Source organism: Bemisia tabaci, chromosome 7, assembly GCF_918797505.1.
Source record: "Bemisia tabaci chromosome 7, PGI_BMITA_v3".
Classification (NCBI taxonomy): domain Eukaryota; kingdom Metazoa; phylum Arthropoda; class Insecta; order Hemiptera; family Aleyrodidae; genus Bemisia; species Bemisia tabaci.
The window spans coordinates 26,499,926-26,527,557 of NC_092799.1; the positions used below are offsets into that span (position 1 = coordinate 26,499,926).

Genomic DNA, 27,632 nt, shown 5'->3' on the forward strand with positions numbered 1-27,632 from the left:
GCAATTTTTTAGAGTGTAGGTATAAAAAAAAAACGGATTTATAAAAACAAAATTACAAACGAGAAAAGGCGACAAAATCTGTCATTTCCTGAGAGTATAGTTATTTCTAATTTTGTCGTCTCTTAGTGATACAAGAGACAGCACCCTCAATAAGTCGAGTTACGAGAGAAATCAAACATGCAATTTGGCCTAGAACGGCGCAACTTAGAGAGAAATGATAACGAGGACTTGAGATGAAAAGGAGAAGCCCTCGGCGCGGCGATTTGCATGTAACACATACTAGCGCCTACAAGACTGCACGAATACCTCACGCGTTGCATCAAACACGGTGCGGTCATTGCGGTCAGCGTGAAACGGATAGCACCTACAAGAATGCATGAATACTTTACGCATTTCGTCAAATACGGTGCGTTCAGCAACGGTCTTCGGCGTGAAACTCATAGCACCTACAACTGTCGGAATACTTCATGCATTGCGCCAAACACGGTGCGGTCTGCGCGGCGCGGCGGCGAAAGTTAAAATCATTAAACCAGATTTATGTTTGTTCTTTCATCATTTTTCCGTTCATTTCTTATGAATGGAAGGCCTTGTCCACACAGAGATAAGTTTACGGAACTTAACTTTCGCGCAAAGTGCCGTGAACTTTTGCTAGTAGTGTTGACAGGGCTTTCCCAAAAAATATATTCATCACGAATAAATGCTTCTTATGCACCCCTCCCCCGCTGGCACGTTCATTTGATGGTTTTTATCGAGCTTCAAAACGAATGAGAAAGGGGCGGTTAAATATAGGCGGCCCATGGGCGGCAAGTAGGTGAATCCGACAATGACTGAAACGCAATTTAAAATCTCTCAAAAATGTAAGAAAAAAATTCGCGAGTTTCCAAGAAAATCCATTTTTAATTAGATAAATTGGCAACGTGTGAAGGTTCATACCGCGTTTTTCTTAGTATGGCAGAATCTCAAACCGCAATCGCTGCTTCCATCCGCCCTTTATTAACCACAAGCTCCCGAAATCTCTCGCTCATTTAGTGCGCTCCTAGGATCGATGCTGCCGTTTTTTCGCTTTCTTTCAAAAACTAAAAACGATGCGTATTCCACGTAACCTCTACTGGAGGTATTGGATTCTTGAAATTATTTGCATCACAACGGCAACGCTGTCTTAGATCCCGATCGCAGAAAATAAATTGGATGGGCGATGACTAGACTCTCGGTGCGTTACTGCTCGTAACATAATTTTTTATTTATTTTTTATTTTCTTCTTCCTCTAATGCGAATGGTTCGGTGCGAAATGAGGTTAATTAGTCAAACCGCAAGACCGCAACTGGATGCGTAGAAATATTAAAACGTTGCGGGAAAATCTTGGATTGGCGAGGAGTGCATGCAGAGGAGAGCTTACTGTAAATCCGTACATCTGCATACTAGTTGTAAGACTCGAAGAGGTGGATCGATCGCTTTGAACTTGGAACATTTACTGAGAAGAGCCTCCCTCGGGTTTACCTGTTTATGACGTGACTTTGCTGGCTCTTTTTGAAAAGTTTCAAGATCAGTCACACTCCAATTGGATGTTTGATTTATTTGCGTCGCTCCGTAATATGTACACCATTTCTGAGAAGATCTGAAAGCAATCTCCAAGAAAGCTTTGCATAAATAGAAACTTTAGCCTCAGCTTTCATCCATACGCGCAGCTAGGTGCCCCCCCCCCCCCCGGGTCTCGCAGTGGGCTCCCATGAAGGGTGACCAAAAACATTTTTAATCAATTTATTGTAAATGTAGAAATCCCAAAATCTTAACAACATTGCAATATCAATAGATCCATGTCACAAAACGTAATCCAGCTCATACTCGTTCTGCCGTGCTGAGTAAAAACTCCGATTAGCATTCGAAAATTGTCAAATTTCTTCTAAGAAAATATTTATTTTTGAAGAATGTTATTCGTATTTTTCCTTAAAATTGTTGGATATTTTGGATAAAATTGGCAACAAAATTCGGAGGAATATTAATGCATTTTCCTAAAAATTCGTGATTTTGTCTAAGGAAATTTAGTAATGAGTGCAGGATCATCTGGCATTTTCCTTAGCGAGGCAGTACTGTATGATATAATTACCAATTATACTCCACTCTGTAACCTACAGGAATGAAATACACAGAAAATAGTTTAAGCTGCCGGATGTTTTTTCCATTTTAATGAGCTTGAAAAAATTGATCAAAAATAAAGGGAATACGTTATTCTCCGACACGGGATTTCATTTAAGCGCGATCCCATGTGATACACATCACTGGTAAACAGTACTGGTGTTTGACCACTACTAAATTACGAAACGTACAAAATTACTACTCTCAAGATCATATTAGAATTTTCCTCAAATGCCCTCCTCTTGGAATGTAAACTGTGGGTCTCCCTGAAGAAAGAATATCTATTTCGAGAACGAATGCCCTCAGTGTACAAGTACAATTGAAAAAGCTATCACCACCTTCCTAACTTTCTCCGTGGAAATGACACTCATAGGACTATTTGAACTATTCGTCATGGTGACAAAATAGCTTGATGACGTGCTATTGTGTCCCTTTGGTGGGCAATCGTACTGGTTCATTGTTTGTTTCTTGTACTGTTGTTGTTGCGGGTGGGAAGGTGAGAAATTCCTCGGAGCAAGAACTTCTAGAGGCACGATGCCGACGTCACATCACGTCGAGACGCGAAGCCGTTCACGCGCCGCGCCGTAAACCACACCTCCTGCCGCTCACCGCTCACCTCACCTCACTCCTCATTCATCATTTCAGCTAGTTGTAAGCTCGAAGCTCGCAACAGCATGAGGGACAAGGTGCCCTGATGTCATCGGTGAGCGGCTGCCACGACCAGTATCCTTGCTCGCTGTCACTTATCGCAGTTTATGCATTTTTTATCGTCTTTCGTTACATTCATTACCGTGATTTTCTTCTTCGCGATTCTCTTTACATCCAACACGCATGACGTTACGTGCGTTAAACGTTAACGCTGCTGCCCGTACTGTCGCACACTGGAACTGGTCGATAGGAGAGGTCGGACAAAATCTGGAGACTTTAAAAGCTTTTATTTTTGAAAATATGAAACAAAAAAGTTTGAAAGTGGTTCCATTAGTTTCTTCGTGAAATTTTCTTTCAGGATCACCCCTTAAAATTGAATTTGTGACGAAAGAAACATGAACATTTGAAATTTTAGCCGAAACGTACGTGTCCTACCTCTTCTATTAGTTCGTTCCACCGTGTGCCGTGCCAAGGTAGAACGCCGTATGAGCCTTCAGACGTCGCCAAGATTTCTCAGATACAAACCGAAATTACTGGGAAAATTGTGAATATTATTTTCTCAAATTATTAGACAGTTTTGTACACAATTTAATTTAAAATATCTGAAAATTTCAAGGGATAATGTGGATGAATGTCGTCAAATTACATTTTTTTCGCGGGAAATTTGACGACTCTCGAATGTTCATACAGCGTTCTTCCTTAGCACGGTAGCGTAGATAAAAATCCTCGAGCCGTGTGCCCTAACCTTGCATGTATTCCTAAAAAGTAATCGCAGTTTTTACCGAATGAATAAAGCAATGGATCATCCTTATTTGGACTGCGTTCTGCAATAAGGGAACTACCATCTCTATAGCTCATCCTTAAAATATAGCACATATCTGCATATTGATTCTAATTGCACATACGTTGTTCCTAAAATGAGCCAGATATAGTGGTTCCCTATTTCAAAATGTTGTCCATTTGTACTCTTGCTCGCATATTCATTACCGTGAGGTTGAGCAAGCTTGATTGGACTATTTTTTTGCAATTAAGAACATACTATTCCTAGCTCAGTTTAGCTCAGTTCGTGCCATTAGTTTTCCTATGTAAGTTGGTGTTTTAAGGAATGAGTCGGAACTGGTAGTTTCGTATTGCAAACATTACGTCCTGGTGCACGTACATCTATTTAATAAAATCACCATGATAACTTTAGCCGACCTACCTTTTTTCCCTCCTAAAAATGGAAAGTAACGTGAATAAAATTGCATTTACTTCAAGGCGGAGTATTGGGATGTAACTATCAGGCCCGCCACATCCCATCTCGGGCCCTGGTACCAGTTTTCTGGCCCGGGCCCCTAGCACAGAGGGGGGTCCGGGGGTCCTCCCCCGGGAAATTTTTGAAATTTAAAATATATTTGGACGCATTTTGAAGCTCTTATGATGGAGATTTTCCATCAATTTCTGCAGAATAATTACGCCTTTTTTTTTACTGTCAGCACCAAATACTTTCGAATTGTTGCATTCAAAACATCTATAAATTTTTTTTTTGAGGGGGGCAGATGATACTTTTCAATTCTAGGGGAAGCCGGGCCCCCTAGACTCCCCCTTCGTACGTCTATGGAAAGAGAGTTGAGCCATTAAAGTCGAGGATGCCTAGACATCAGGAGCCCCTCAGCATCCGACAACGGAAGAAAATGAAACGCAGTTACTAAAAATACGATTCTACATATTCTCAAAATCTTGAGATGAGATAGAAATCTCTAAAAAAGTAAGACAAATTTTATAGTGCCCTAGCGTGTTTTTGAAACTTTAGGGTAATGTTTTCACTTTTCCTTACGAGACAAGGGTTACACATGAATTTGTAGTGGTTTGTCACCTGCGTCACGGGCCCCTCCAGGGCCCGGGCCCCGGTACCAAGGACCCAGTATCCCCCCCCTTGTGGCGGGCCTGGTAACTATCAAAGTAATAATACGAAAGTGAGTTATGTATACATTCCACTCTCTCGATTCTCGTAATAATAAGACGCACATACCAAGTCAATACTCAGGATGCAACTATATCAACGCGTAGGAGGTGTTTTTGCCTACCCCCGAGGTTGAAGGCGAAAGGGCATTACAACGTGCAGCCGGTCTTCATTCGACTGATTGGACGCGTCGCAAGCGTTATATTCTCAGACATAACTCGCGTATACGGGACCTTTTGATACTTAAAATCTAAATCCTCTACATACACATTCCCAAGTGGGCTTTAGTGATAATTTTTCCATACTCGACTTCGTTTTTTAATATTTCGCGAAATTTTTCCTTCCTTTTTTCCTCTTTTAAATGTGTAAATTTACTGTCTCGGAGGGAAGGGAGGGTTAAACCATAATTTACTCGTATTGAAAACGTAATATCGATAAAGACCTGACGTAGCTAAACGCTATTAGTATAGTTGTCTCAATTATGGCATCAATGTTACTTGAACAAAAACTCAATTTTGCGGCAAATGAAAGCTTTTAAGCTAGCCTCCCCTGCAACAGATATGAGATTATATTGGAAGATTTACTAGGTAATTTAATTTAACATTATTTGTTCTTATTTAAATAAGCTAAGCGTGAGTCTAAAACACTAAAAAAAACCAACAGAGTCAGTGGCGTGCGGTCCGGATAAGCAAGGCAAGCACTGCTTGCCCAAAGATTTCAAAAGAAAGAAGAAACTTACACCTGTTAGATGCATGTTTTACATTTTAGCAAATATATTTATAAAGCGTGTTCAGTATGTAAATTGCATTAAAAACAGAAAGAGAGAGAGACAGAAATACGTATAGTGCCACTAAAGGTAAGCACCAGAGCGGATGGAGGTGGCGCTGGCATGGCGCAGCGCGCTGCGCGGCCTGAACACGGGCCGACTCATGCGCTGGAGAATCGTTTGCGATCAGCTGAGCGGAGAGCCCCTGCTCGGCGCGGCGGAATCAAGGCGGGCGGGCGGGTAGAGCGGTACGTTCCGAGTCCGAGCCCTTCGCTGCGCGATCGCAGCTCGCTTCTCTTCGCCCGTCACCGTAGCGCGCTGCTTCTGCCTCCGATGCGCTATCTTGCTCCCTCTATCCGTCGCGGTTGTAATTGCTCCTTCGGTGCAAATGCCCTTAAATTCTATAAAATTTCCCCCACTTGATCTGATTAGTGATGAATTAGAAAATTCTCAATCATGTTTTAAACGCAGAAAATTCTAATTTTCTAACTTATTTTTCTAATTTCTAATTTTAAACTCAAAAAATTCTAAATAATGTAGAATAAAGACTACAATACCTCAAATAAGTGGCAAAATTAGGAGTGAAGAGCATGGAGCCGTCCTCTAATGCTCAGTAACATTTGAAACAAGTTGAGTAAATGAAATCATAAGTAAGAGAGAAAGTAATAAAACCACAGTTTTTCAAGACGTTCCATCATATTTCATCCGAAAAATAGAGCAAATACCGTAAAATTTTAACAATTTTCTAGGGAGGCTCCCTGAGGAGGGGAAAGAGACTACGTTAACCCCCCCCCCCCCCCCCCCCGGCTGGCGAACGCTAGAGCTTGCCCTGTCACTAAACCCACCGCACGCCACTGAACAGAGTTGATTTGAAATATCTACAAGAACATTTTTCCCCCCTGTAATTCCTACGGGTCATTCAGTAGGTGCAATCTTTCAGATTTATCACAAATGTCATTACAGTCAACAAACTTCTAGTTGGGTATTCAAAATCTTGCGATCAATCTCAACGGTGAATGTGTTTTTCAGCAGCTGAGTGATGAGTGGTCGCCGAAGAAATCAGTGCCAAAAATTGTCCCGATTATTGAATTTTACCGGTGGTGTGTGTTTAAGTTAATCTGCATAACCTCAATGTTCCTCGGATTACTATACGCAGCAGCGCCTGCGCTACTAATTCACAGCTTAGACTTATAGAGTTACCCTTCGGATGATACTCCTCGTTTGAGTCTGCGAGTTATCATTTGAAAATGGGGACGAGCGGCAGTAAATTGAAGAAGAAGAACCGGAGCCAAAGTGAGTATTTTAATCTTTTTTATACCTCCCGTATCAGTGGCGTGGCGTGAATTGCGATCTATCGATTGTTATGCCGTTTAAACCTATGGTAAAGAATCGATTATTAAGGTGTTCGCTGCGAACACCCTATTTATCGATCCTTTTCCATAGGTTTAAATGGCATAGCAATCGATATATCGTAATTCACGCCACGTCACTGTCCCGTATTGCACTTTATTTGAGATTTTAATTCTGACATGTGATCGCAAAGGCGGCATACTACGTATACGCGCGAAAAATAAGCAGCCTTCGAATGATATGCGTTCTACCCTATAGCACGGTATATACGTGCTTGCCCAGAAGCTGAGAAGTTTGCACACACCGCAAACCGACGGATCAGCCCTCTTCAATAATAATAAAAACTGAGATGGGAACATTTCCACATTTTGCCAGCCTCATCCCATCAGCCGTTACCCCACACACACACACACTTGTGTCACCTATATCCATAGCCGCCCTATCGAACAGAAAACCGCTCCCTTTTCCATCAAAGCTCGCTCAGATATCCCGAAAGTTGGCCCCAAGCTGGCCTCCCCATATCGACTGCAATGAGCTGTTGTCATTGCATCGGGGGAGGGGGAGGCTTTAGGGGGGCGCACACGGCACATGCGACAGCCAAAGCGTGCAGATGTCTCCGAGCCCAGACAGAAACTAATCGGTGCGGATGGTAATGTCAACAGAGTCCCCGTCAGACTTGAAGGCACTGTTGCCAATATTACACAAAAATCTCAATTTATTATACTCATCTTTAACAGTTTTCTGCACGACGTGGCAACGGTGTCTTCAAGCTGCGCGCGAGTGTAATGTAAACATTTCCGCCCTCGAACTCATCGTGGTCAATCATTTCCCATCTTTCGCATTTTCCACGTCATTTTTAGCGGGATTTTAAAAAAATCCGTCCGCATTTTTTCATTTTAAAAAGGAGAGAAAATGATTCTAATTAGCAGTCACGGAGTTGATGTTTGCTTTTGGCAGATACCACACCGTGGAGATATGAAGTTGCATCAAGACCGCAAGACGAACTTACTTCCATGCTTAATTAAATTGGACAAAATAAAATATTCCGCGACTGGATTGTAGATACAGTAAAATAAAATATTGCGGACTTGAAAGTGGAAGAGGATTCTTTTACGTAGAGTCCAACTGTATGAATAACGCGAGGCGGAGGAAAAAGTTTCAACTTCCCGTGATGTGCAGACTTTATAATTAGACGTATTTATGCTATAAGGAGCTGTGTTGCGCGCAAACCCTACGCACATAGTTCTTTTTAGCATAAATACGTCAAATTTTGTCTGTAAGATTTTTGGATTTTTGCGAAACAAGCATTTAATAATTTCACGTTATTTTATAGAGCTCCATCTTCAAGGATGGACTGCGACTAAATTCTTAATATAGACAAATTAATCGCATGCTTGGCTAATATAATCTCGTGAATGAAGTATTTCTTAGAAAATATTTAATTAATTTTCGAAAGAGAGAGGAGATAGAATTGGAGTTTATTTAGAGAGGGTGATGATACAGGACCGGCCAATAATAAGGTGAATCTTGTGGGGAGGGGTGGGGGAGCAATGCGGAAGCTTTCGTGATGAGGGAAAAGCTTCAGGATAGTGCAAAATTTTTAAAAAAATCCCCGATATTTCGCCCTGCCGTCCCTAATTGGTATCTCTGTGGTGAAAAATCTACCTCTCCTTTTGGCTCCTAAAAAATCTGTGTTTTATAAAAATGTTTTTTTGTTCTTGAGAGATAGATTTTCGTGGAAAGGCCTCTTCCCTAAGTTATATGAGCCTCATCACGGCTCATAGACACAGCGGGTCCAGCACTAATTTACCCACCATAGACAAATAAATCCCAATTGAGGCCTCCTGAAACATGTCAATGATCCTGAGATTTACTAGGACGCTACGTCACCAAGTTCAATTGCGTCCACTTGATATGCAATTTCAATCAGAAATCAATGGAGTATGAAAAGCAAGGAGGGCCGGAGTTCCCCGATCGTGTGAAGGTTAACTATTTCAATGACGTCAGCCAGTACTCACCAGCCTCAGTCGAAAGTAAAGAGGCCGTATTGAGGTTTACACTCCACTTCCGCTCACCCACCCATGAGTTTATGAGTTTCGAGGAGGACATCGAAACTCATTCGAGACAATCATCAGTATTCATCGATGTTCAGACAGCTTACCCACATGCGGCGCGTCCTGCTTAGCAAGCTCTGTCAAAGCTAGCATGTCAAAAAGACGGTGCCGTATTCAGACTCAGAGAGAGGCCGCGGGGGCATTTGGTGAAATTGAATGGAGGGGCCCAAGGTCCTCATAGAATATGTTTGCAAAAAAAAATTACCCCTTTATTTTGAAATTTTAAGCAGGGTTAGCTATCGTTTGGAACCAATGGGTCACTAAACTATGAACGAATTGGACCGCGTCTAACAGAAAAGAACCAAAGCCATATCAGCTATTGCCAAATTTAACTGGGAAATTTCATTTTTTACGAGTGAACGTTTGTGCGGATTCCTTTGAATATTTTAAGTAATTTGCTTCATGCTATGGAGAAAATTCACTGAAATTTGCACAAAAATCCGCAAAACCGTTTTCATGTATAAAATTAAATTGCCCGATTATAATTTGACGATAAATTATGTAGCTTGGTTCCTTTCTGTTAAACGCGGTCCAATTTTGACTTGCGAATAAATTTTTCCTAAGGTAAATGATGCGTGGAACACGATGCGCACATTGAACAAGCGAAAAAGTGGCTCAGAAACCGAGAAATACCAGGGTTGCCATGATTTCTTCATCCTCAGATTCCCTGAGTATTTTTGTATTCCCTGAATCAAACATTTTTTGATTCCCTAACTTTCCCTGACCTCCGAACAAAATTTCCACTTTTTTTAAAAGAAACGCTGGCTTTCACTAAACTGAGGACAAAATTTCCTTGTTCAGAGATCAAATTATGGGATTTGCACAAAAATTAGCACAACCGTTTTCATGTAAAACATTGAATTGCTCAATTAAATCTGGCGATGGCTGAAGGACATTAATTCCTTTCTGCTTAACCCGGTCCAATTAGCACTGTCGCAATCGGAGATACATTATTTTTGGATTTAGGTGTCGATGTATAATTGCAGTGCACTTACACTACGGGGCTTTGACGCTTTCAATAATTCCAGCCCGATCCGCAAGTTCTGAGCCCATCGGGGCTTTGATCGTACGGCGAGTAAAAAATAGCAGGACCATGAACCTCGTCTAGCGGAGCTCGACGTGTTGTGACGTCAATGGAGGTAGGATCGAGGTGATTCACCGGCGCGCTTTCCAACTGCGGAGCGCGGCCTAACTGTGAGATAACCTTCAATATCCGTCACAATTTCTTTCAGGACAACTTACGGAACTGAATGAACAAAACGGATGTAAGAGCGGCGGGCCGAGGTATTTGTTTTACACATCTCCAAGGCGCACAGTGGGACGGACAATCGGGGAAGTGAAATTCTCAACTAAAACTACGAAATAACGAGTATTTGTTTCTTTCGTAAAATTATGAATTTTAAGATTATGCTCCGTGAAGGAAATTTAACGAGAGAACTAATGGGACCACTTTGAAACTTCTGTATCCATGAGGGTAAGAGCTTCTAAAGGTTCCAAACCGTGTTCGACTGCTCTCATCGACTCCCTTCACTGTGCGACACTGTTCCATTAACGACCCCACTGTTACCAAATGGATGAAAACCCCACTTTTGAACTCCCGCAAAAGTTGAGGATTTTTGTATGAATTTATTTTCCTGGCGAATATTTAACGAGAAGCACTATTGATGGCGCTAGTTTCAAGTAAGATCAACTAGAAACTTGTAAATAGTTGCATTAAAATAAATAAATAAATAAAATACTAGCAGAGACTTGCCACGTCTCAATTGGAGATACAACAAACTATGTACGTTGGGCTTCTTTAAGAAAAGCTTATCTGTTCAGTGATGGTCAAATACGTTCATGTACATCGGTTTTTAGTCGAATGGAAGCTGTGTTTCACGTAGTTTCACCCAACACTCTCTGCAAAACAGTGGCGAGGAGTGAATGATTGATTCATCGATATTCCCCCATTTGAAACTGCGGTAAAGAATCGATTATTAAGGTGTTCGCTGCGAGCACCCTGTTTATCGATCCTTTTCCGTAGGTTTAAATGGCAGAGCAATCGATATTTCGCAAAGCATGCCACGCCACTGCTGCCAAATATTTTGAAATCGACAATACTTTTCTGCTTTCCGCAATTCTTTCCTCTAATTTTTCATTCTACTGCATAGATTCTGATTCCGCGGCATGAAATATTAATTTATGAGGCTTATCCGTTTTCGCGGGCCCTCCAGGTGTGTAAAGCAAAGCGCCGCGCCCCACATGGTGCGAGGGTGGAGGGGTTGCCAGATTTTACGTGAATGACATATTCCACTGCTATTGTTTCGTTGGATACTGTATTTTCATCAAGCAGAATAGCAACAATGGCACAATATGATTTAAAATTCTTCACACCGGGGTAACCTTCACTACGCGCCTCTGGACACCGGACATTCTCGTGACATTGTTGTCGAGTGATCTGGGTTACAACTGCAATAAGGAACTACTATTGTTGACCCATTTTAACAACATATGGATTGCATTTTGCAAAAAGGAACCGCTAGCATTGCAATGATGCTAAGATTGTGCAACTTCATCCTTTGCAATAAAATTGCGGAAATCGTGAAAAACTATAAAATTTAGATGGTAATTTTTGTCTTAAATTCACAGTTTTTAGCGAGTAAAATAGAAACTATTAATGGATAATCGGGTTTTTCCTCCAAGACAAAAGAAGTTGCAAAATCTTAACGACATTGCAATGCTAGTGGTTCCTTTTTGCAAAATGCAATCCATATATGCTATTGGTTTCCCTATGCAGATATGTGCTTTTATGGAAAAACCAGAGATATTGGTTCTATATTGCGAAATGTAATCCAAGTACGGAGGAATTTTTTTACTGACGGACAATCGAATGTACGTACCAAGACGTGAAGAGTGGGAAATCGTCATCCTAAAGTGTCGGTTTATCGAAATAATAGCATAAATAACAGAACAGAGGGTTCAAAGTTTTGCAAATCGGTCTGTGGTAAACTTCTGCCACGCAGATGCTAAGTTGAATCGCCTGTTCAAAAACACCCATGCATGCAAAATCCCGCCGTGATGTCTGCCGGAGCTGCCCTTATTGCATATGCGATTGGATGAAGGCGCGTTAACTAGCCCCGTGTGTCATTACAATGAGCGGTATTAACCCGTCGTTTCCCTAACGAAAGAACGTAACAAGTTCCCCCTCGCAAATTGCATTTTTACAAGGAGAATCTTGATCCTCTCCAACTGAAAATTGACTGATTTTTCTTTTGATCTTATACGACAATCAAAAATGTTTACGACAAAAAGTCAAGTAGTACATTCTTGTAAAGGTTTAAAATGTCTGAATCAACTTTGCAACCTTGGAATAGACATACGTTCCTACGGGGAACGACGAATCTATAATAGAAAGGAGAGTGATACTCTGATGGAAAAAGTTACGGAATTTAGTCATCTCCTATGCCACGTCCAATGTTGAAATACTCAGTATGATCGCATAATTTGCATCCCTGTTAACCTGTTGCTGTCTACAGAAAAAGAAAAGTTCTATAAATCCATCGTTTCGAATTGACTTGGCAAAGTCTATCCACTCTGGGCCATATCGTATGTAGTACTGCGATTCATCTTCATCATACAACAAAAGGTCGAACTGGAAATCGAGTGACTAGTTTACGAGCACGTGAAATCTTTCAAGCACACGATTGGAGTCATGCAATACTTGATTCATCTTCACTCGCCAACTCGTCGGGGGAACTCCATTAATGCCTGCGGCTCACTGCCGAGAAAAAACTGCTGAGTCTCGGATATGGTTGTGTGAAAGATTTCCGAAAGTTGCAGGTCAAATTGGGGTTTTTAAGTGTTAAAAATTTAAAACCACACCGCCATAGACAAGGCTCAATGAGGGAGCTAGATTGATGACATAGACTCAAGCTGCGTCCAACGAACAGAATACTACTTTAATTAATTTTAATTTTCTCTTTGCTTGCTCGAGTTAAGTTGCGTATCAAAATTGGGCGAAGTTTAACAGAAACAAAACAAATCGCTTTATAAAAGAAAATGAGTTGGGAGCAGTTTTGAATTCCCTAGTAGTCAATTTTCTCCTGTCGAAAGTAACATTACTGATACAGGACTCATCTCTCACACAAAATGAGCCATTTTTGCTGCAGTTTGCATGTGCTAAGTCAAAACGCCTTCAGTTTTTTGTATATGCAATACGGACATCCATCGAGCACGAATAGTTGCATCAAGGCGTTGGCATCGACGCGTATCCATTGTCCGTAGGCAAAGACTTCTGCTGTTTGTGTGCAGCATGTCAAAACGCCTTCAGCTTTTTGTGTATGCAATACGGACATCCATCGAGCACTAATAGTTGCATCAAGGCGCTGACATTGACAAGTCCTCGCGTCCATAGCAGATCGAATTGGGCTAAGTTTGACAGAACCGCGCCGAGTTGCATTTGAGAGAAAATAAATTGGGAATCGCTTTGAATTTAACTATTTATCAACTCCTGTCAAAAATTCATGGTCGAGAGAAAGTATTCTGAACGTGAGAGCACTAACACGTAAGTCCTTTATCTTCAATTGTGAAGAGATTGAAAGCAACGGTATTTTGATATTGACTTTTCTCTTCGAAATGAGTAACCTTGAGGTTTAGGTGTACCATTAAAATGATATATTTCAATGATTGAGCCATCGATATTTGGGCTCAACATCATAAATTCCAAAACTCAGCATGTAATACTTGCTAATATGGGTGTAATCACACAACCACCTCCTCAGGCATTTTGAACTCATTTAAATGAAAAAAGGAATGAAAAAATAGAATTTTACCAGATTAAAAAAATGTAAAACAGTTTTTGTGTGTACGTCTGTGTCAATTTGCTTCCTCATTGGTCATTTGATGAGCGAATCAAAAAACCTCATTAGAAAATCCCGGGAAATATAAATTCCAAGAAATCGGGATGAAACGACGAAAATCAGCATAAATATTGATATATCGGGATGCATTGTAATAGGAAATAGAATAATATTAAAAAAATGATGGGGAAAAAATCGTAAAACAATGATCGCGGAACGCGGCAACTAGCGTGTAGCAGCTTCAGATTCGGTCGGCATCTCAAGAGCCGCAATTTTGTTAGCGTTTGACCTGCTGCCCACCTCGACCACTTATCACCTTGACAGAACCCGGGGCAGCGTAGCGCGCCCCTTCAGCCCCGCGTCTCGCGCGTAACAGCCGTCATAAAATTAGGTATCCGTCTAAATTGAAAGTTTAAGCCGGCAATTATTGTCATCTCCACGCCGACGCACCCGTAACTCCTTCCTCGCAGCTGAAATGCACTCGACTCCCATGATTTGCCCGAAGGTGACTCCGTCTGGTTGCGCCTTTCGACCGTTCCAGCTTCTGATTTCGACCCACAATAACACTACACCGTCGTGTTGACCTTACAACTGAGAATATTTCATTATAATTAGAAACTAGTCCGACAATCAGTGGCCGATCGGCCTCAAGGAAACGTCTGAATATATGCTACGGCCTTAGTCGGTGGGATCCTGGCTCTGTACCTAGGACCCACGATATGCAGCCATCAATAATAATATAAGGAGCCACCAACAAGGACGTCAAACTTTATTCGGACGTATTTCTGCTAAACGGAACTATTTGCATTTAGACATGATCCTTGAGACCCATAATAATTTATGCATAACAGGGCTCACGTCATATTGCACATAGTTCCGTTTGGCAGAAATACGACAATTTTAGATACTTTGACTGCCTCCCCTCCCTCATGAAAATCCCGTGTTGGTCAATTTTGAGCCCCTTAGCCGTTTTTTTTGGTCTCATCAGACCACGCAGCAGAATATCCACGTTTCCATATAATTTCTATTTATGCTCTTCAATACATTCTATACTAATATTTACCCTTTAATTATCTCTCCTCTCCTTTTTTCCTTCGGACACCATTGAAAAGATGACACCGAGTATAGCCGCTCCTTGAGCGCCACACTTAATCCGGCCGGGGTTGTATGCAAATCTCTAGATTGCCGCAAAAACTCATCTTAAAGAAAATTCTTCTGTATACATTTATGAGAAAGTCTACGTGTAAAATAAAGAACTACGCTAAGAGACCCAATTTGAGTGTGAGTAAAGACCCAGACATCCATTCCATAAAATGAAAAGTTCACCCGCGCGAATGGAAAAATTCGCTCTCTCGGGAAAGGAAGGGCGTGACACTGTGTGCATACTTTTCCGAGCTAAGGAAAAACGCCATAAAAGCCCTCATACGTTGCCAAATTTTGTGCGATGAAAGGTGAATTTGTTTAGAAACTCGTAAATATGTTAGATTTTTTTGCCAACGTGCGTTAAAAAATTCAGCATAAAGCTGAAAATCTGAATACAGAGGGAAAAGCTCATTCGAGCACTTTCCCTCTAAGAGATATGCTGTTTGGAGCAACACTAGTTACGTCCATTCAGGAAGGCAAAATCTAACATACTGTCGTATGAGTGCGTCTACCGCAATCAGTTTGTAAAAACTCGTAAATATTTTTCTTCCAATTTTTCAGCGAATTTCATTCGCAGTGCATGCGATCTGAGGTGAAGGTGTCTGGAAACTTCAAGGAGGAGTATTTAAAACTTTAAAACATAAAATTATTTGATGACATGTGGAAATGTACGAGTATGAATTCTCATACGGCGTTTTTTCCTAGCGTGTCACTTCTCGTGGGTGGTCAGTCATTCCTTGACTCGCACGAGAGATCGCGACTACTGAATGGGCCCTTGATTGCAGCCAAAATTAAAAACCGATGTGAATAGGCGGGCTTTAATTATCAACTCACCAAAGGCGATGTCTGCCCCAGTCTGTCATTATTCAATGCTTTCACCCACTCGTCTGTCTCTTTCATGCAATAATTATGTCGCGAAGAATTTCATTGAATTTCCGCTCGATACTCTGAAGCGAAGATTTTACAGCTTTTGTGCATAGCAAAGATTTGAGCGCTAACTTCCGGAAATATCTTTCACATTAAAGGAAGATGGCAGTGCGAATTCTTAGGGCTATTCGATGGCCAAAGTACGAGACCATAAACCTCCATTTGTGACGTTTCAGACTTTCTGCTATACTTAATTTTTTCTTCGAAAAACTAATCTACATAATTTCATGAAAATCCCTTGATTTTGTTCATTTTATGAGCAGAATATTCTAAAAATATTATTATTATTCTTTTCTAAAAAAATGAAAAATGAGGTAGAAATTTTAAAACACCGCAACGGAAATACGTGGATTCGCTCAGAGTATCTACATAGAGAGACTGCAGATATGTCAGTAATTTTGAGGTAGGTCATGGAGCTTTAAACGCCCAAAAGGGTTGCCAACTTTAGAATTCCAATTATCCAGTATGATTTAATACTACAATCGTTACGATCCCTCTTACTCATTTTTGCGAAAAAAAAGCTTATTAATTAAATTCTTGGCCATCTTGGTTTGATATTGGAAACTAGAGATTGGCGTTGACTTTTTTTTTGTTATAAGGTTGGCAACTTTATTGGGTCCAAAGAGCTCTATATTTCGACATGTCCGTATAATCTCCCTGAGGAGTAGGTACTCTAGTTTCGCTCTTTGGCGATCGATATTGTCTCTGGTTATAAACGGAGTATCTCTACGGTGGTGTAACGACCAATAGCGTGTATTGCTGCTGCCGATCTAAGGAAGAACGCCGTATGAACATTCGAGAGTTACCAAATTTCCTTCGATAAAATATTTATTTTTGAAGAAAGTTATGGATATTTTCCTTGAAATTTTCGGGAAATTTAGGTGAAATTGCGAACAAAATTATCTGAAAAATTGGAGGAAAATCGTTTACAAGTTTTCCCGAAAATTCGTGATTTATGAAAGGAGATATGGCAACTCCTGAAGGCTCATACGGCGTTTTTCCCTAGCACGGCAATACGGGCCACGTCCATGAACTCAGATTAGAGGGTTACGACGACGCGACGCATACACGGAGGATCCAACTTTCCGCAGTTTGATAAAGTCGTTTGAGGTAACGTCTCGCCGAAGGTGGCGCAGGGACGCAGTCACGATTCGCACACTACATCATAACGCTCCTCCTCGCTCAAGGTAATGGGATTTCCGCGAGCATACGCGCGTAAACGTAAAGAAAACAAAGATGGTGGCCAAAGTTGCACTAACAGCGTTATCGCTCAAACCGTGAAGAGTAAAGCACGTTACAGGGCGAAAGCTGATTAAGGCGAAGACAAGGAGGATAATGCGACTTTCCTACTCCGAGGTAAATTATATTACCCTCGAGGTTGCCTTCGGTCCTGTTCGGCTCATTTCCAACAATTCGTTCCAAGTTCGCCACTTCCCATTTAGACGCTGTTGTCAGATGTGACAGTTCACGGGGAAGGAATCTATATCTATACTGCCGTGATAGCGAAGAAAGCAGTAAGTGCAAAAATGAAGTTTTGAGAAAACGAGCTCAGAAGCTTCTAATCGGGAAATTTTATTGAAAGAAGCCTCCGTTCTTTGTCAAATTGCCACCAATCGTCCAGAAAACTCCTAGAAATCGTTTGGATCATAAAAAATCTACTTATATTATTTCAATTACATAAAAAGGGTATTTTTCATTTTCATGCTAGGTTATTGTTTGGCAAGATAGCCGTAAGGGCTATCTTCTGCATGCTTCCGTGGTTGCGTTTTGGACATACAACAAACACACTTTCAAGTTGGAAATTCGCAGAAGAGGGCGGCATTTTACTTGAGAGCACTGTTTACAGTGGCTCTCTGGAGGAATAATTTCACTTACTGCTGTTTTGCCTAAAACTACGTCATTTTTTGCGCACTTACGGCTTTCTCATATGTTTCGTTTTGATACTATTTGGATGAATTTCGCTGTTTTAGCAATTTCAGTGATTTCATCTAAAAGAGTTTAACGAATTTTTATGGAAACTCGAATTCGAAAATTTGACACTTAGGTACTGTTCTCTTCGCTATCACGGCAGTTTAGTGGGACGGATATTTTCGGTTGCCATCTTGACTAGTTGACTTTGGCGATGTTTGTTTGAATAGAAGCTTAAAATACGATTTGAACCTGTTTTTCGAAGGTAAAAATTATTAAAAAAATCGGGAGAGACCCTTGCGAACCATGCTTACTCTCTTCTTTTTTGGCGAAACACTTTAATTAACAAATGTTATTTATTCTCACATTACGTATTCTGTAACAGTCTGGAAACATTGGCTAGGAACCGTGAAGTTCATTTTTGAAATCATATTTAAATTGATTGAAAAGTTATGTCCCTTACTTCTAAGAACTTTAGTTCAATATGTTTGCCAAAAACAGCAATCCCCTTGTCTTTCAGTGAAATGTGCTGTTCTCGATGAGTTTTGATTGCTTTAATTGGCTTTTAAGACAATTAATGTAAACTAAACTCAATCTCCGGAATAACGTCGCCTTAGCAGCATCAGGCGTTTCTCATTTTCTCGAAATCAAAGAATAATAAAACGAATGCCCGAATGAACTTGTTTATAGGACTTAAAATCGACAAAAATTTTAATTTGTTCAAAAAATGGCACCAAAATCTACGTGACAAATATTTATCATTCTTCCTCTTCTAAAACTCTTGCTTGGGTCTGAAATTGTATTATACATGTTCACCTTATAGCTTTATCGGAAATGAAATTTCTTGACCCGCAATTTAATTGCTGTTTTCGAGGAAGAAAGTCCTCATCACAACTGGACCTTTTTTTTGACGAAGCATACATGTATCAAAAATCCCTGAATATAACGATCTGTGGCAAGTAGGTGACCTCTATTTCCGCCCTAGTCCGCGGATTAACTACATCTGATGAGCGAGACAAAACAAGCTAAGAGAAGAGGAATATGGACAAAAATAAATAAATAAATTTGAGGGGGCGAGTGGCTGCACTTATATAGAGCGCATTAGCGTAAAACCTTGGTTAGGGATCCTCGATTAGGAGATGTACACTATAAAAAAAGAAGGGAAAAATCCACCACGCATAATGGATGATTCTCTGAGATAAAATGTTATTTTCAGAAAGATAACAGGCTTAATCCTAAGTCACAACTATTTTACACTTCTTTCAGCGGCGAAGGTAATAAAAAACTGTCGGTGAGGCAGGCAGGTGGTGAGTGGGTGTAATGTATTTAACCTCAGTTACCGTGAGTGCCCTGTGCTTTTTACATTGTTATCTTGACTTTTTATCAGGCGCATTTTCTTGCAACGCGAGTTCCTTTGTCTATTATGCCCTGAATATGTATATACTAAGTATCCGAAATGAAAGAAATAGATCAATCAATGCTAATTTATCCTTTCTGGACGACTTAATTTTCCTCCAAGCACAGTGTAAATATTTCGGGTTGTGCTTGCCTACAAATAAGAAACGCGAGAAATGAGTAACAGAGGCATCATGCAAAAACTTTCAAATCCCTCTGAAACATTTAAACGGGAAAAAAATGCGTGAAATGTAGGTTACTTTTTATGAAATAAAGCTTCGAGAGAAAGCGTTATTTTACGTAGGTAACGCCTCTACGATTTATTTTTCCTCTTACTGCAATTTATGACGAAAGGGTTGGCATTGCTGCATTGGATATTCGCAAAACTTCTGAAACATTTAAATGGGAAAAAATGAATTAAACGAGGGTTACTTCTTACGAAAAAACTTCGAGAAAAAGCGTTATTTTACGTAACGCATTTACGATTTGATTTTCTTCTAACTGCAATTTATGACGAAAGGGTTAGCATTACAGAATTGGGTATTCGCAAAACTTCTTTTGTCCCTATCCCCTTTACTATATGCTATTCTCTTACCCTCCCCGTCATAGACGAATGCAGCGGGCATAAAAAAGAGCCACCACCACCCCTCTCCCCCCTTCATTTTCTGGGTGCAAGAAAAAAAAGCATAGGGTTAAAGAAAGCATAAGGAGGGTGGCATACCGTAATTTTTTCGCACAAAATTAGGGATCCTTCCTCTCTCTTCTTCGATTTTATAGAGTCCGCGTCTGTACCACGGTTCCCGTTTTGAGAAACTCTCGTATTCAACTTTCAATTTTGAATTTATGTTTACTTCTAAATTTTATATTCCCTTCCCATATTTGCATTCAAAGTGTACACAAGAAAGCGCTTCATTAATATTCTGTTGTGTCCTGTAATTAGTGTTCGTTAGCCACGCGGCGGACCACTCCATCAACTCATGAGTTGAAAAAACAAACCAGTAGTTTTCGGAGGAAAAATAAATCTTTCAAGACGGCAGAATTCATTCGTGTTCCCAACACTATCTCGGCGGTGTTTATTTTTCCTATCCCATACATATGATCGTATTTACTTATTAGATAGATGCACTGACACACTTTACATTCCACGAACATTCCCATCGTTTACGCGTTCTCATAACGTCCTGGCGCTCTCCTCATATTTCAGTTCTGCCGTGCTAAGGAAGAACGCCGTATGAGCCATCGAGCGTTGCCAAACTTCTTTCAACAAATCACGAATTTTCAGGAAAATCTGTGAATGTTTCTCCTCCGATTTTTCACAGGATTTCGTTCGTAGTTTGATCTAAAAAGTCTATAAAATTTCAAGGAAAAATATTCATAACTTTCTTCAAAAATAAATATTTTCAAAGCAGAAATTTGGCAACATTCAACTGCTCATACGACATTCTTCCATAGCTCAGCAGAGTCGTAGTCAGCAGTTGCGCATCTTCTTGAAGGCTCTTTTGAGAAATTTCTCTCCGCTGCTGCTGCTGATCGATCTTGTGAATGACTGCGGTGTTTTTAGCGATTTAAAATTGCGGGAAAATAGACCCGCCCATGTTTTCGATGGTAAATTCTCAATTTCTGGTAATTTTACGGTAAATCCTCTCTATTCTAATAAAATAATTTTTAAGACGCTTGATGGACGGGTTGAGGAAGGGGAGTAAGACGGTCGATGGGCAGGAGTGAGGAAGGGGAGTTCAAAGATCAGAGTTTTAATAGAGTGGGTCTTTACTTTCAGAAAACCTTTTGTTTAGTCATGGATTTAGTTATACACTGTAAGCCTTGTCGACTCGAATTTCAAAAAAGAGGTCAAAATTCAGAGTAAGAAGAAAATCATTAAGAACATAGTGCTTGGCGAGAAATTTTCCTTTGAAACATCGTCATGTTCTGCAATTAATATTATTTGCTCATTAATCGCTGACGGGCGATTTCGACGATTTTGCTGGTTGCGAAGCGGCCTTTGGGGGCGCGCAGCGCCCTGGGGGTTGGGCCGTGTAGCGCCTGTAGCGGCCAGGGGACAGACTCCCTAGTTCTCTTTAAAATTGTTTTTTGTTATGGCCAGGGCCGGATTAAGGAGGTGGCCACATGGGCCGCGGCCCATGGCAACTAATTTTGGGGGCGGCAAATTTTGCAATTTTTTTTTTAAATATAGATACAAAAATAAATTGCAAACGGAAAAAGGCGACAAAATCTTGCATTTTCTGTGAGTATCGTAATTTCTAATTTTGTCGTTTTGCGGTGATACAAAAGACAGCACCTTTAATTAGTCGAGTTCTGAGAGAAACCAAACACGCAATTTGGTCAGAACGCTCATTTATTAACATTCTTGGCCGTTTTGGTCTGAAATTGGAATCTGAATTTTGTCAATGACATTGTTGTGTCAGAAGGTTGGCTGCCCTTTCATTAGTCCAGTTGAGACAGAAACCAAACACGCAATTTGGCCTGGAGCGGCGCGGCGCAGAGAGCAATGATGACGAGGACTTGAGATGAAAAGGAGAGGCCCTCGGCGCGGCGGTCGGCTTGTAACACATATTAGCGCCTACAAGACTGCATTAATACTTCTCGCAGAGCGTCACACAGTGCGGTCAGCAGCGGTCGCCGTGTAACGCATAGCGCCTACAAGACTGCATGAATACTTCACGCATTGCGTTAAACACAGTGCGTTCAGCAGCGGTCGGCGCGGCGTGAAAGGCATAGCGCCTACAAGAGTGTAGGAATACTTCACGCATTGCGCCAAACGAGTTGCGATCAGCACGGCGCGGCGGTGGAAGTTAAAATTATCGAACCACATTTATGATTGTTCTTTCATAATATGGAAGACATTGTCCAAACAGAGACAGGTTTACGGAACTTAACTTTCGCGCCAAATTCCGTGAATTTTTGCCGGTATTGTTGACAGGGCTTCCGCAAAAAATGTATCCAACACGAGTAAACGCGTCTTACGCATCCCTCTTCCTCCGGCACGTTCACTTGACGGTTTTTATTGATGTTTCAAAACGAATGAGATGGGGGCGGAAAAATACAGGCGGCCCTTGTGCGGCAAGTAGGTAAACGCGGCCCTGTTTATGGTGTTTGCAAACACTTCCATTGAGTTTACTTATAAAACTGCAGCATTTTTAGATGCAAAACTTAATGTTGTTTGATCTGATGTTCACAGGCATTGCATGGAGCTGCCGGTTCCCTTCATTGAGTTCGCTATCGCGGCGGAAAATGACGTCCAGTCCTCATCTTGAGATCTCACAGTGGCTTAACATCCTTGAACTGGGAAAGTATCAAAAGTTGTTTGACAAGCATCAAGGAATTGAGGTAAGCTGTACTTGGATTTGTGTCAGGGATTAAAAAATCCACAATACTTTTAAACTAAAATGTTTTTCCCGTCAATGGTCATAGATTTATAAACGGTAAAAATGGTATTGAATGCCAAAATTTCCGTCTGGATACAGGAAACAGCTCTGTTTTACTAGTGCTCTGGTCTTAATGTAAAGCCCTAAAATGGCATCAATCAGAATGCTTCATCCATGAAAAAAGAATCTTAGGATCATGCCTTGTATTTAAAAAAAACTGAACTTAGTATTTATCGTTCAAAATCTTCCTTATCTTTCTCTTCGTGCTCATATTCTTATTTTTTCATGCTTCTTTTTCTTATTCTGCTTATCTTTTATTATTTTACTTCTACTTTAACTTCGTCCTTTTCCTCATATTCTTATAAATACGTCCTCTTCTTGCTCATATTGTTATTTTTTATGCTTTTTCTTCTTTTTCTTCTTCTTCTTCTTCTTCCTCTTATTTTTTTATTATTTTACTTCTACAGTAACTTCGTCCTTTTCCTCTTATTTCTTACATATATGTCCTCTTCTCGCTCATATTCTTATTTTTTATGCTTCTTCTTCTTCTTCTTCTTCTTCTTCTTCTTCTTCTTCTTCTTCTTTTTCTTCCTCTCCTTTTTTTTTATTTTACCTCTACTGTTACCTCGTCCTTTCCTCGTTTTCTTATTTATATGTAATAGGAATATCAAAGAGTGCACCAGAACATGTCTGAGATCTTCCTCACATTTTTATGATTGGACGAGGTAAAAATTATCGCAAAAGGGTGATACTGTCGAAACACTCCAGAGAGTTAGTGCGTCTCTACTTATTATGAGGGAGAGGAAATAAATTCGTTTACCTCAGCGCGTTTCCCCGCTCACCCTGACGATGATCCCTTAAGGGTTTGCTTTGCGCTGTTCATGAGTTGGGTTGGGTTTGGTCTTGCGCTGTTAAGCGAATTTTCCGGCAACCCTCCTAAAACCAATTTCCGAGCGTCTGTCAGGAGTCCCCGAGTCAAACAGAGCTCTCAGCAGCCACATAAACATTTATGTGCTATCTCTGAAGTTGCCAAGCCTCTTTAATTTTTACCTTAACGTATTTTGCGCATGTTTCCCTAGCTTGCTACTGTATTATTAGCCGACGAAAACAAAGAAAACTAGGATAAGCTCATAACAGATGTACAATCAGATGAAAAAGAATGCTAATTGCAGACCAGATAGCTGAAAGAGGTGAAGATACCCCAAAAATCTGTCATTCTGAATCGAACCAAAAAACAAAACAAACTTGGAAATATGAAAATCAACCAAAATGTGCGGCCAAAGAAGAAAATAAATTCCCCTAAAATTCTAATTTTATTAGCATTGTTTTTCATCTTATTATGAGCCCATTGATACTCAGGGCCGGATTTACATACTTGCCGCCCATGGGCCGCCTGTATTTTGCCGCCCTCTCTCATTCGTTTTGAAAAATCAATAAAAATCATGAAGTGGACGTGCATAAGACGCGTTAACTCGACGTGTCGGACACATTTTTTGCGAAAGCCCTGTCAACGCCACCAGCAAAAGTTCAAGGCACTTTGCGCGAAACTTAAGTTCCGTAAACCTATCTCTGTGTGGTCAAGGTCTTCCATTTATAAGAACTGCACGAAAAAATTATGAGAGAACAAACATAAATGTGGTTTCGTAATTTTAACTTCCGCCGCCGTGCCGCGCTGACCGCACTGTGTTTGGCGCAATGCTTGAAGTATTCCTACAGTTTTGTAGGCGCTATGCGTTTCACACTGACCGCACCGTATTTGACGCAATGCGTGAAGTATTCATGCAATCCTGTAGGCGCTAATGTGTGTTATACATATGCCAACCGCCGCACTGAGGGCTTTAAAAAAATGGTACAACAATTTTCAAACAGCATCGCACGAATTTAAAAGCTAAAAATAAGGCTCTAACACCCCTTGCCTACTAAAGTGGAGAGTGCGTGAGAAAATACATTGAATCAATAAAATGTATGCAAAGGGGCGAGAGATGGAAAAATACGTAAAGTTTTCATCCGGCAAGGGGCTTTGAATCAATAAAGCTCATGCTTGTCTTTGCGCTTTTTAGAGGGGAAACTTTTCATGATTTTAAATCGGATCGGAAGTCTCCGTGAAAACTTTTATGTCTCATACTTATGTCGTAAAAGTAATGGAAATAGAGTCATTAGCATTCCCTTGTAACATTTGCTTCTTGGGTAATTTACCGTGACGAGCCGTCTTCTTGGGCCAAGAATCCGGAGTTATACTTGAACCATTCTTCAGGGTTTCTCCAAGCAGAGCTTCTTCAATCCTCCTTGACGCGTGCTGGAAGCATTCTGGGGCCAACAATAGATTTGAACAACTGAGTGAAACGCGTACCTGCTCCAAAGCAGGTAGAAAATGATCGTGCCCCTTAAATTGCATCGTGCGAGATTGAAGGAAATTCAACCCTCCTGATTTCAGTTTGTCACGTTTACGTGCAGTCGCTTCCATTATCCTAAAAGAAATGGTGCCCCAACAAAGTATGGTATAGGCTTATTGCGACATGAAGTGACGTTGGGATGGTCTATATGCGCTTTCGTATCCGAAGCAAGACACGCTGAACGAGACTACTGCAAATTAATTGCAACGGCTGAAAGGATGTGAATTGTATGCAATATGATTCAAAAATCATAGTGAGCGCATTGGCAATTTCTGTAAGTTCTTCCCTTGCAATGGAGGGTATTGGTGTTGCAATGCCTGGTTTGAATGCAGACGAACCACCCTAAAATCCTAATGTGTACCAATCCGCCCGTTATCATTATAACGAGAGGATAATCCTCTCTTTGAACCTCAAATGAAACTAAACCAACACGAAACTTCGTAATATGGCAAGGATTCACGCTTTTCCACATTTTAGATGACGTTTCGTAAATTGTGATTTTTGTTCCTTGCATCAATTTTTTTTATGAGTTATGCCATGAAATTACTCGCAAGTATCTTAATTTTCTTGTAAATTTTCCGAAAATCGAGGTGTCTCATTTTCATAATACTATCAAAGTTGCAAGCTTGAAAACTTGCTAACCTGCGTAGTTTGCAGAGAAAAAAAGGAATTATAGACTTTGCCAGGGTTACGTAGGTATCATTGCGTTTTCAAGGAATGTATTTTTAGCACTATGTAAATTTGAGGTACCCCGTAACGTGAGTTTACCATGATGTGTAACATTTTTTTATCGATGACGTCGTAATTTGATAATTTTCTTTGATGAGTTTTTGAACTCGTTTTAAAATTATCTAAATTAGCCAATCCTGACCTAAAAATAAAAACAGTCGAAAATGCCGGCAGAAAATAATACATCGAATCCAAAGGTTTACTCATTTAAAATCTTGAAAATTAAATTCACCGCGTTACGCAACTCACCCTATTTGACAAGTCCCGATTTTGAACGCACAAAAGCAATATGCACGCCTATGCCCTAATTAACTAATTTTCTCAAACCGGATTTCCGAAGTTGTCAATTTGTGCAGATTGTACCTCAAATTAGAATAAAATCCCAACTTATTGTCACTAGTGAACTCTGAATGAATGATTCCTTCTTCTATACTCATTCAAACAATTTCTCCCTAAATTGAAACACATTGAGTTGGTTTCTTAATTTTTTTCTTATAATTTTTATTAATATGATAATTCAAATATGCTATCACTGACGAGACTTCATCAATTTTTATTTTATCACTTGTCATACTTTAGTACATCATTCAGAGTCAGTTCTCAAATGAATCTTAGCTTGTAAAATGTCTAATCCAGTATTAAGAAGTGAAATTAGGGATACCTCCAATCATAAATAATAAGCGTAAGATTCAAACACGAGCAAGATTTATTTGACTTTCACATTTACCGGTAAAATTTTCTCACCATTATAATTTTATTTGAAATTTAAACGTTTAACTGGATAATTCTGCAATGTTTAGTAGGAGGTGTATCTATATTCTGTCAAATGCGGGGAATGCTTTCGGAAGGAGTGCAGCGAGTCTCGCCTTTTGTCTACAAACAAAGTGATGGTCTTTTGAAAATCAAGTGTGAAGTTGTTTGTTTATTACTACAACGACCGGCACTGCTTCTCTGGTTTACGAGCAAAATCCTGGAATCCTGACTCAATGAATTCGTGCGTAGTGGTAGTAGGTGCCTCGTGTGAAAATGAGTTAGGACCTCTCTGAGGATAATTCACATTATCTAGTCGTTTAATAAGACGTTTTGACTTCTTGACTTGTGGCACATTTCGTGGCTCCTCTGAGGTAAGGGGTATCTCTAATTCCGTGTGCGTAACGGAGAGCATTGAACTATACGGAGAACAGGGCTCACGTAGAAACTGAGGTACGCCCTTACCCCAAAGGAACCACGATTTTGTACGCCTCTCGGTGATGCATCAGTTGCACTGGTCTTAGAATCGTGTTTTAATGCTTGATTCTTGTAGATCAGCTAAAAATAATAAGATCTGTCATAACAGCAACTTCCTACCGTTGAATAACCAAGATATCGCGCTTTGACAAATTCGGGTTATGACGTCATCCATTGCGGGTGTGATACCATTTCTCAACATGAAACTCGGATGAAAGCAAGGTGGAAGAAACCAGGGTGTCACTACCGCGGTGGATGACGTCATAAACCGAATGTTTCAAAAATCGCGATATCCCGGTTAATATTGAACATACAAAGTTGCTGCTTGGACGGATCTTAATATTTTTAGCTATTGTTTAGCTTACCACTTAAAGCGGTCAACATTTTGAAAATAATTACATTGCTGTAAATCGGAGAAAAACAGATCGATCCGCGGAAATGCGTTTTTCAACAAGACGTTTTATAAAATGCGCCCAGGTGAAAATAATGATAATCTCTTAGGGAGGCATCTAGAGACCTATTTGATACGAGAAAATCACACTTGTGACCCATGGGTGGGGGTAGGAGGTTCACGGCGCAGTCGTTTTTGAGGCGCCACGCACAGCAAAATAATCGTACTTCTCATCGCACTCAATTGAGATATCACGAAGATGAGGCGACAAAGATATCTCACAACTTGTTGCGAAATATTATATTTTGTTTTTTTAGCCTTTGATGCCTATTTTTGACGTTTTCC

The 27,632-nt window shown here is 40.4% G+C and overlaps 1 protein-coding gene across 4 annotated transcripts in view; it reads left to right on the forward strand.

Moving 5' to 3' along the window:
* LOC109034001 (breast cancer anti-estrogen resistance protein 3 homolog) overlaps positions 1 to 27,632 on the forward strand; it is a 186,479-nt gene that overhangs the window by 53,933 nt on the left and 104,914 nt on the right. For 2 of the 4 annotated variants that reach the window (XM_072302714.1, XM_072302715.1), the window contains exons 2-3: positions 6,519 to 6,782; positions 22,361 to 22,509. In XM_072302714.1, the coding sequence (XP_072158815.1) occupies positions 6,737 to 6,782; positions 22,361 to 22,509 (195 nt within the window). In that variant the 5' untranslated portion in view covers positions 6,519 to 6,736. The remainder of the gene's footprint in view (positions 1 to 6,518; positions 6,783 to 22,360; positions 22,510 to 27,632) is intronic. The other 2 variants (XM_019046889.2, XM_072302716.1) reach the window with 2 other exon arrangements.